The 11,295-nt window shown below is 36.6% G+C and overlaps 2 protein-coding genes across 3 annotated transcripts; one reads left to right on the top strand and one right to left on the bottom strand.

Moving 5' to 3' along the window:
- Positions 1–284: 284 nt before the first annotated feature.
- On the top strand, positions 285–1,612 carry LOC107591666 (chromatin accessibility complex protein 1-like). The gene is made up of 3 exons (XM_016280887.1): positions 285–488; positions 763–889; positions 974–1,612. The coding sequence occupies exons 1-3, from the start codon at positions 336–338 to the stop codon at positions 1,051–1,053; spliced, it is 360 nt and encodes a 119-aa protein (XP_016136373.1). The 5' UTR covers positions 285–335; the 3' UTR covers positions 1,054–1,612.
- A 533-nt stretch (positions 1,613–2,145) lies between these two features.
- Positions 2,146–5,958, bottom strand: LOC107591664 (uncharacterized). Of its 2 annotated transcripts, none has more exons than XM_016280886.1 (3): positions 5,709–5,958; positions 3,879–4,372; positions 2,146–2,712 (listed from the first exon to the last, which is right to left on the bottom strand). In XM_016280886.1, the coding sequence occupies exons 2-3, from the start codon at positions 4,364–4,366 to the stop codon at positions 2,571–2,573; spliced, it is 630 nt and encodes a 209-aa protein (XP_016136372.1). In that variant the 5' UTR covers positions 4,367–4,372; positions 5,709–5,958; the 3' UTR covers positions 2,146–2,570. The 2 variants fall into 2 exon arrangements, with proteins under 2 accessions (XP_016136372.1, XP_016136371.1); XM_016280885.1 differs by having other exon boundaries at positions 2,147–2,712; positions 3,879–4,388.
- Positions 5,959–11,295: the final 5,337 nt, after the last annotated feature.

The following is an 11,295-nucleotide window of genomic DNA, read 5'->3' as shown; positions in this document are numbered from 1 at the left end:
AAATATATATATAACATTTTATTATATAATTTAATATTCAGTTATTTTAACTGATGCTCTCTGCATAACAGCAGTTGACTTTTACTAATAAACGAAATATAAAAAATGAGTCACATAAACATATTGTCACTTTTTCTCTGATTTTCTCTGATGAAAAAGTATTTTATTCACGATTTAAAACTGCTTTATGAAATATTGATGAAAACTACAATTCTCGAAGGACTACAAACGATTCGTCATAAAACTACAATTCCCATGTGACCGTCGTCCAGTGACGTCTCTGTCAAAGCCTTTTAGGTTTACTTCCGTTACGTTTAAGCGGCTGCTAACAGAACATGTCTGAAAAAAACATGGAAGAGAAAGTTGAGCACGCTACAAACAGTAAAAATGTGTCTCTGCCTATGTCGAGGGTGCGATTAATCATGAAAAGTTCTCCCGATGTGTCCTGTATTAACCAGGACGCTCTTTTCTTGACAACTAAAGCAACGGTAATTTGATGTGCTATTAATCATGGTCAGTTGCCAGGTTATCTGCTTTAGTTGAAAAGGTGTTTTGGTTTTAGTCACTAGAAATATCTGTGATATCAGTTCGCTTTTAGTTTAAAAACACATTCCCAAAAGTAATAGCAAAACGAATGTTCATAGTTCTATTTATTTAAAAAAAATGCACTGGAGTACAAGAGAACGGCTCCGACAGTATATTTCATTGTATATCATTGCCTTATGTTTATATTAATGTGACATTTTCACAATTTCCTCACAGGAGCTTTTCGTCCAGCACTTGGCTCTGTCCTCATATAAAAATGGTTCGGGTAAAGAGACGAACACACTGTCATACAGTGATCTGGCCAATGCAGCAGAGGAGAAGGAAACATTTCAGTTTTTAACTGGTGAGTCCTGGCCATTTGTTAATATTCACACTATGCAAACTAAATCAACTGGTGTGTAAACAGTTTTGTCTCTTCTACTTTTAGATATCCTTCCTAAGAAAATCTTGGCCAGAGATTATCTAAAGTCACTGGAAGAAATGAAAAAAGATGATGACAACCTGTAGTGATGTATAGCAAGTCGGAGGAAATCACTGAACTGGTCCTGACCACTTCCTCACTAAAACAGTGGATAAAATCATAGGACATTGTCTTACACATCAGGACATTTCACCCAAAGAGTTGTACTTTTACACCTTACTTTGTAGTCTGCATGTTTTAGCACCCACTTACACTATGCTGTGTGTCAAAATGTCTGTAGCCACTGCAGATTCACAACTGAACCACTGTGAATACTGGAAACCAGGATATATGGTGCTTTGTCATGCATCATTGTTCTTTTATTACTGCTTGACACCATGATTTGTATGTTTCGGAAAGATCCAAACATCTATACAGTCCATTCCATTCAATGTGAAATCAGACCTTGCTCATATGTCTAAAAATTGAAAATGTTTTTCTCAGGGTTTAAAATGTATTTTAGAGGTATATTTCATGGCCATGCTTTAACATTTTAATCACTGAGGATAAAAAATGCATTTGATTCATACTTGACTTTGGACTGCAGCTGAAGATTTATATAGTGTACTCCTGTATAGTTTTTAAATGCTTGAACAGTTTGGTTTTTGTATTTGAATAAATACATTTGCTGATTATGTGTTCACTATAATCTTATTTTTAATATGGCAATCAGTCAGAATCTATAGCCCCTTTCACACATACAGTCTTTACTGGTAAATTACTGTTAAAAGATCATGTGTGAACAGGACCTTTTGAAAAACACCAGTAATTTCATTCTGGCAATTTACCGGTATGAGAAGTTGTAATATTATCAGTAAATTATCGGTGGTAAAGTGCTCTGTGTGAATGCAGAACGAGATTACTACTCTGGGCCAATCATAACATTCTGACGCAGATGAAGCATTTACTCCACGCTGTTTACTGATGTCAAAGAAATGTCTTAAGTCGTCTAATACGATGTGTCTGGGGCAAAAGCAGCTACAGGAATGTGAACGTCTGACACAAAAATGAAAACCAACAAAAACACTCCCATGTTTACAAAAAGACCAGGAGGTGCAGCCGTTTAGAGGTCGTTTCCAGTTCATATTTATTCACAATATTTACCGGTATTTTGAAACTAATGTGTGAATGGTGCTTTACCGGTAAAAAGACGGAATATTGTTGCCTGTGCAAACAAAATTTTTTCGTATATACGGTAAAGTCGTTTCTGTAATTTTACGGCAATTTACTGTGCAAAAGGGGCTTATGACATGCAAAACATTTGAAAGTGAACTATTGCTGTAGTTTTATTATCACACACACATCCAATGTAATATAATTGTACCTTACATTTTTAGGGAACAGTCTATAGTCTGGAGGTATAAAAATATATTTTATTGCCAGTACCTAATATTTATCCCATTTACTTGGAAAAACAAGAGGAAAATATGTACCAAAAGAGAAATACAGGGTGCTGTTGGCATGCAGTATATGGGGATACAAGTCTTATTTGTTTGATAAAATGTAATAATAAACATGCATTATATTATTTTCCACATGTGTAGGTTGTGTTGCTCAAATTAAATTACTGGGGTAGTAGTTTGGCCAGTCGAAGTTGCATAGTGTTCAAAGACCTTTCCAGATTGGCAAGATGTTTCTCTAGAAGTGCTGCTACTTGTTCCTTTTTAGCAATGAAGTCTTTCGTGTTTTCAATGGGCTCCTTCAGACTGAGAGAGAGAGAGAAAAATGTGGCATGTGTTTAAAAAATAATTCATATTCTGAATTTTGATTCCGAAGAAAGTAACCCGTGTTGACATTTTGTAATCATGTGCTGCCTTTCCACTATCTCTGCAACAGTCAGATTCTTGGAAGTAAAGTACTTTTTCTCAACAGAGAAATTGATTTTTAATGATAACTTGTAAACCTTTAAAGACAGACATTCTGTGAGCTGCGAGGTTGTTAACTGATGATGGTTTATGATTTTGTTGAAGCCGGCAGCCTGCATTATTTCAACTTATTTTTTAAACAATCATGTTTAACAGTTGAACTCTTGGTGGAAATTCTACATTACCCATGATTCTGTAAAAAAATCTTCACAACTCCAAAAATCATGTTAGGCAAATTCAGCCAAAATAACTCTTTAGTGCCTTACTCCCAATAAGTCAATTGAATTGAAGTTCTTTAAAGAAATGAATTGCATAGTCTTGTTTCTTTTTCTGATTTCCAAACACTTTTTTTCTTTAAATCAAAGATTGTAGTGTTAATAACTCATAGCTGGTTGGCTTATAACTCTTTAACAAAGTTTTTTTTTTTTTAAATGCTTGGGGAAAATGAATGGGAAAAATACTTTTGAAAACAAGACCACTGAAAAAGTGAGTAGGCATATGAAACTTTCAATTTAGTCATGAATCAGCTGTTACTCTCCTCTTATTCACCATGGTAAAATGAATAATGAATATATAAATATATCCACACAAAACAAAAGACCACCAATACGTTTAAATTATTCATAACTGCCCATTTTACAGAAATAGTGTTTAAAGATTAACGTTCTAATGTAAACATATTTGTAATTCTCACCTTGCACTCATAATTTTAAGTAGACAATACATCACATCCTGTCAGGCGGTCATATACAGTCTAGTCACAAAAGTTCAAATATTTCAATGCACTCGAAGCTCAAATGGGTCTGAAAATTCCGTATAAATGTTGAGAAGTGCACGCAGCTCCCATACTATTCGGCATCAGAAGTGAAAGACAGTCGTTTGTTGGAGATAGTGAAAAGGCGACTTTATAGTAAAATTAAGTAGAAAATACATAATACATATAATAAATACATATAAAATATATACAAATATATCTTCCATGATAGCATTCAAAATTACTCAATTACCTTGAGAAGGTATAATGCTCTTCCCCCTCCTTCCTCTTCTCATCCAAATCTGTGAACACCTTCTGCATTGTATCGGTGGTCTGGGCCACAGCGAGATGGTCAGCCCGGACGCCCTGCACATTCTCCCTGGCCTGTTGATCATAGGACGCACCCCCCTCCTCGAGACCACTAGATGTGGATACAGCCTGTAGTGCTGCCCTGTTCTGCAGCACGAGAAGGCGTGATTTCTCAAACTCCTCTGGACCCGCTATATCATCCCAGCACACAGGGGAGGATGGAGGAAGCCAGAAGCGCTGAGTGCAGTTGGCCGGCTTGCCGGGCGTCTCTCTGACAAATGGACTATCAGCTGGAAAGCTGTTTAGGAGTTCGTGTAATCCAGAACCCCAGTCCCGGTCCGAATCCTCCAGCTCAAGCGCCGTCACTATGCTGCGTGCTGGGTACCAGACAAACAGCAGGAAAAGGCACCAGGACAAACAAGTGCTTCTCATTGTGTCCTGGAGCATCAGCATACTGGTGATATTGGACAAACAGTAAACAGTATTGAAAGAATGAGATTTTAGTTAACTGTCCTTGCACCATGTGAGCTTAGTGTATTAAACCCATATTCCTGACTTTGTAAACATATGATGCATATAAAAGGTTCTCAATACAATGCTTAATAAAGACAGGATGACTTTGAAAAACATAATAAACTACAATTTTGGGTCACACTATATCCTTGAGGTTATTTTATATATTTTTCTAGCATGCTGCACTATGAGGAGTCTGCACATTTATGGGGGAAAAAAACAGCATTTTCACCTATTAAAAAGTATGAAATTTGTTAGTTTACGAAACAGTCTTAAATTATTTGTATGTATAGAGTAAGCAGTTCTCAACCAAGTGGCCTCAGCAAACTGTCCCAAAAAGTCTTACAATTATTAATTTAGTTATTTGAACAATCTTAATTCAAAGAAAAACAAAAAATACAACATAAATTCCTATTAGATTACATAGGACAGCCTGCAAATGCAGTCTATTTCATATGTTGAGAACCACTGCTATAGAGAATATTAATGGTGTCATATTTTTTATTTATTGCTTTTATTTGATACATTATATATTTATGATTATGGCAAACAGCAGGTGGTGTAAAATCTATTAGAATAATATTGTAGTACAAGGAGTTTAACTGTGTTCTTGATGTTTTAGTATTCTGACATCTGCTAAATGTACTGTATAAATTTTCCACCAAGAAAAAGACCCAAAAATGACCCCATGAATAGTTATTTATAATGTTTTTGATTATAGTAATTAATTGCAAAATAATGATTGCTTTCAAAAACATTTCTTCAACATTCCTCCAGTTGGTCAGACAAAGAGGCAGGTCGAACCATTTCTATTATGTTGAGCTGGTGGGGATGCTCAAACAAAGTCATTTTGATAGTGCCACAGAATGTACACTTTTCTAGGGAATCGGACAAAACTGCTGTAACGCCGGGACAGTAGAAAGTAACATCGAAACAAACGTGTTTACATGCGTCGTTTTATTAGTTTACTGTTTCAAGACCGACCTAAAGTTAGTGTTAGTGAAGGAAACAAACAAACAAAAATAAACCCACCTCACACGGAGGAAATTCTAAAACAAACTAGTTTTCAATTTATGAATTTAAAAAAGCAACTGTTGACTAAATACTTCGTAGAATTCTGTCGCCGTCTGCGTTGAAACGTTTTATGAGGAAAATTCCTTTAAAACCGCGTTTTTGCTTTTGATCTTACAAATAACAAATGAAGCAAAATCATTTGACACATTAGAATGTTACAACTATTCAAAGTTTCAGATAAACTTACCTTACAGAGTCAGACTACTGTAGATCAGCAGACAGAAAAGGAGCTCGCGTGCTTCTCATAAATGAGCTATTGGAAAATCTGACTCGCTCTTCACAGCTTGACTCAGTCAGAGCCGCTTACCACTCACTTGTCTAGTTACGCTAAGAAAAGCCTTTTATTTTCACAAACACAATAATACACTAAATAAACAATGGACGTTGTTCATGAAAAGTGTCAGAGTGGAGTAAAACAAAAACGTCGGAGATGTGCTTTTCCAGTTCCAGAGTTTTGATCAGCTGGAAGAGTGTCCGGGTCTCAATACCCAGTGAGCTGCCTATCTAGACAGCATTTTAGACATCATTTGGATAACATACTCTCTGTAACACTGTGCAGACATGCACTAGGTTTTGAGACGCGACCGTCGTAAACCTTCTTAAAGGGGGGGTGCAATGCTGTTTCATGCATTCAGAGTTGTTTACACTGTTAAAGAGTTGGATTCTCATGCTAAGCATGGACAAAGTTTCAAAAAACAATTTGGACGTATGACTGAGTATTTCTGTGCCAAAAATCGTACTTCCGGGTTCGTACAAGTTTCAGAGTTTTTTCGATCCTGGCTCTTCGTGACGCAGACGAGGGTGGAACTCCTTATATGGGCATGTCTCCTGGAAGAGCGCGCCCGCGTACGCATCGACCAGAGTGAGAGCTAGATCGCGCCCATCAAGGCGCTTCATCCGGCGGCAGCGCTGCTCGGGAAGAATGTCTCCAATCCAAAGAAGTGTGTTTTTGGTTGTAAGGGAAAGATAACTTTGCTCAGCTTCCTAAAGAACCCAGCGTTATGTGAACAGTGGATACAGTCAGTGTCGTGCGCTTTGCTTGGCCATTGGTTGTGATAAACAGGAAAGTGTGTCCAGCTGAATTCAATTTGAGTTTTGTTTAATGAATTTAAAAAGAAGCTTAGTTCACAGCGGAAGCGGTCGTGTGAAGACGGATGAGTGTAAAGACCATCGACTCTACCGTGCGACTCCACCGGGCAGGGACACCGGCAAAGGACATAAGTATCGCTTTTTATCTCTCCTCTTTCCTACTACTTGTTTAACTTCTGTTTCAGTTTTTTTTAACCATTTCTTACTATGTGTCAGTAAGTTGTTATTATTTTAGCATGTGTGTTTGGCTCAGTGTTATGTTTTTTAGGATTACTGATAAACTAATGTAGTTTGATTTGTATTAGTTATCTATTTTTGTTTTAGTTACAGTTGTAGTAATGTTGTCATTTTATTCGTTTTTTATTATGTCTATATAGTTTTTTTTTAAATTAAGTTTTAGTTTTATTTAATTTTTTATTTAAAATCTGTTTTGTTGGCATTCGGCGCTCAAGTGCTCGTCACTCTTTAGCTCCACCCACGGCGCGCCTCCAGGAGCTCGGCTTTTTCCGGAGAGAATCGTAAAGCTGTATCTTTCTTTTATAAATATGATCAAACTAAAGACTTTTTGGAGATATGAAGGATGCAGTACTACTCCATAGGTACTCAAGATTAACATGAAACTGTGTGTGTTATGCCCCCTTTAAGGAGGGTTTCCCTGTCTGTAAACGTGACATTTTTCCCCTTTCGATGCTCTTGGAGGAAGGACAGACAGAGCTGGAGTCACGGCATTTATAAACGTCTGAGGCAGTCAATTTATTTTTTAAGAGTTGTACAAGGATTGTCCTTAAAAAAAAAAAAAAAAATACCTAACCCTTACTTATTTGAGCTAAACTGTACATTATAAAGCTTAGTTTGGCACTGTAGTGCGAGAAGAGAGTAAACACCAATTTTGGCCTCAGGCAACATTGTTTTGGGGTTTGCAAGAATCCACACAATCTGCGATTACTTACCAGATGGTTGTTTGGCGATCTAGAAAAACATACGTGTTGAGGGATTTTAGGCCAATATGATCTCAGCAAACAGGAATGGAAAAAAAGCTGGCAAAAGCAGCAGGCAGAACCAGACAATAGCAGAGGCCATAAAAACAATACATGACAGTTAGAGGAAATTGTTTATTAAATGATGCAATACAGAGTCAAGCGAAATGAGCTATATTAAATGATACATTTTCACATTATGTCTTAGCAGGGTTTACAGCATATCTTGGTTTGTAATTTAATAAGTTTAAAAAAAAAAAAAGCTCACACTTTACATTATCAAGAAACAACAACAAGGAGCTTAGCAGTGAATGCAAACATGAATCAGAAATTAAAGACTTCATGACAGGAATGACAGCTAACTTAATTTGGCATGATATAAAGGAGCAAACACAAGGTTAAATGAAAGATAAATTGCTGATGTGAGAGGGAGGTTTGACACCACAACTCGGTACAAGAAAGCCTTTGAATTGAAACTTTGGTCGCTTGGCTTTTCCATCACTAGCATGGACATGGTTTTAAAAGAAATAATACAAATAATAATAAAAACATTTTAAAAATCAACTATAGTGTCCTGGAATTTCAACTGTTTGTAATTTACTTCGGGGGGAAAATGGAAAAAGAAAAGAAAAAGATGATTGTCAATTTACACAGTACAAGTTTGAGTTGGAGGCCAAAAAGAAAAAAGCCATCTGTCAGTTCCAGGATACTCCTACATTCTCAGGAGGTAGTTTTATGGCACAAATGTATGGCCTGATTTGTAGTGACTTAAATAGTGCATCTTTTAAGGCCAGGTAGTCTTTATTATGTTCCATCCATAAATGCAGTTCTAAGGCTACATTAAGACACAGGTGAGGGGATTGAGGACGAGAGGCAATAGCAGATACAGCCCTTAATGGCAATACCTGAGTCAACTGTAACTTTTGACTGCAAGACGTCACTACATATCTAATGGTCGTGATCAACAGAGCAATGCTAAAGCTAGAGGCTCAGTAATATTGTATCATGTCAGTGAATATGACTGCAAATCTATCAAATTGCATTTGATGTGCATCACTAGTAATCTTTTAAATAGCGGCTCTGGTCAATCACATAATTCTGAAGGTCCTTGTACAGCTTGTGGGCATCAAACCTCCCCTATAGGGGAAAATGTTTGAAATGAGGTTCACAAAAGAACAATAAATGAAGTTTATGCAGCATTTATCAGGCTTATGAGGTACTTCACATCTATACACTATTTTCGAAAAGACCAACAAGTCATATTGTTCCTTAGAATTCCTATTGTAGCAGAAAATACCTCGTCTTAAATAGTCTTAGTCTGTGCGCCCAGTTACAACAGGGCATCCTTTTAAAACTGCTTAGAAAGTGCAAAATACAAATACTGATCATTCTATGCAGCATTCACTCAAGGTTGCATGATAAATGTACAAATTATTCAATGTGGTGCTGAGTAACAAATTAAAAGGATAGTCCCTTGATCAGGGGTGGGAGAGATTTTAAAAAGGCACACATACACGACAAATACACGCTGGACGTTTTTAAGCTCACAGATGAAAAACAAGAATCTGAATGATTTCCATACAACCTTTTTGTACCTTAATATTTCTCTCTCAAGAAACTCAAATGCCAGTGTATTCGGATGTTTATACATCCTCAATCAGAGTCTGAGAGACATCAGATCCAAATTGAATTCCCTTCATAAAATGTAGCAAGGTAAATACACGTCAATTGCAATGAATAGCACTCCGAAGTCATACATGACAACGTTCAAATACAAATAGCTTATCGCAGACTTGTCATGGAACTTTCATCAAACAGATCAGGATCTAATGAGTGAGAAAACATCTTTATTGCAATACTGGATATAAATCAAGTAGAAGAATCAAGTAGAGTGCTAGCACTCCAAAGACAGTAAAGCTCAATGATGATTAAATTGCCATTTGAAACGGGTTGACAAGCTGCTTCATAAGAAAATGTTGTCAGTTTCCCCGAACATTCATTAAACACAGAGCAGTGGTCATTGGACATTTTTATGTCCAGTATGTTATCCATAATATGGCACAATGCTAGTGATGGACATGAGGATGACACTGCCACAGAACAGATGAACTCAACTCAGTCCAGGTCCAGAAAAGGACTACACCAACTCCAAAACCATGTTTTGGCAATTATCTTGGCCTGAACTCTGATTTGTTCTCCATAGCTACAACCAGAGGATCTGAGACCAGCTCCATTTCCACTCACAAGCTACAGTGGAAAATTATTTTAATGAACCTCTAAAAGCTGATGAGTATTTATCACTACATTTTAAAAAGGGAAACTTTCAAATCATATTTATTTTGGTCCCCTGCAATTTTGTTACATGCTGAAACATCCCTCACGTTGATCCACCATACACATTTTTTAAATCGCTTAAAAAAACAAAACAAAAACAAAAAAACAAAAGAGAGAGTGAAAGACAACTAAACACGTAATACACCGTATAGGCTTGTGTTGTTTGGTCACAATTATTGTTTTTTTGTCATGACCACATATACATATATGTATAAGGGATATTTTAATGTTAGCACCTGACACTATTGAGGTAGTTTTTCAAAGTTGGTTTAAAAAGCCAGGTTATGACGAAGCTCGCAATTATTCCAATAAATCAGTCTCAAGACCCCATTTTCATCTTACATGCATGCTCATATTTGAATAAATAACATGCTAGCATGTAATGAACTAACGGAACTGTGCTCTTTTTTAACAATACTTTGCAATATTTTTATCCCTCACAACAAGCTTCAATTTTGGTCATTTCAGACTAGTTTTAAAACTAGTTTAGGACTTAGAAGGGGGGGGGGGAATCCTAAAAGTGTTTTGAAACACTTGTATGCCATCATACCCCAATAAAACAACTAGCTGAATGGCAACTGACCTGATGAAACTGAGTAGAGGTTTAGTTTGTGCACACAATGAACTGAGGCTCAGCAAGTACCACTGTCATGATTATGGGACCACCACAGAGTGTTTGCTGGTAAAGCAAAAGGGCTTCAATGAAAGTCAATTTGGCTTATTGGGTTGATATATGAACATGGGTGTAGCTCAAAAACCCTTTGTATGAAACTCGAGTTGAAAATTCCGGCAAAAATACAAGCAGTACATGGCAAAAAAACACGAAACACCAAAACATTGCCTTATGTACACTTTTTACAGTACAGCACCACAAACGTCAGCGATACAAAGATCTTTGTGCCAGTGTGTATTCTGAATAAGCTGCCCATATCTGATAATTTAGTACATCACAACCATGAATGGTGAGATACAGTTTGAAATATGCATGGATATAAGCCCAATGATTCAATGCTGCTTTAAACGTGCATGCATAAAACAAAGTGGAGCAAACAGATGAAAATAATGTGGATGTTCTTAACCAGTATGCAGGTGTATGAAGTACATTCAAACTGTTCGTTTTTATCCTCATGGTTTTAGCAGGTCATAAGGTAGCATCTTTGAAACTTGCCACCTTAGGAATTAAAAAGCATTAAGTACAGTAACAAAACTACCATGGTATGTAGGCTTACATTTCGGTTTCAGAACACTATAGTGCAAAAGTTCTAATGCAAATACATTAGTAATATATCTAGTTAAAAGACCACCTCTGATCACCAAGCTAGGGGCAAAATTCTTTTGATGAGACTGGCATTTTTGTCTGGCTTGAATAAAAAA

The sequence above is a fragment of the Sinocyclocheilus grahami genome, unplaced genomic scaffold, assembly GCF_001515645.1.
Source record: "Sinocyclocheilus grahami isolate Dianchi unplaced genomic scaffold, SAMN03320097.WGS_v1.1 scaffold144.1, whole genome shotgun sequence".
NCBI classification, from domain to species: domain Eukaryota; kingdom Metazoa; phylum Chordata; class Actinopteri; order Cypriniformes; family Cyprinidae; genus Sinocyclocheilus; species Sinocyclocheilus grahami.
This window is presented reverse-complemented; position numbering and strand designations above follow the sequence as displayed.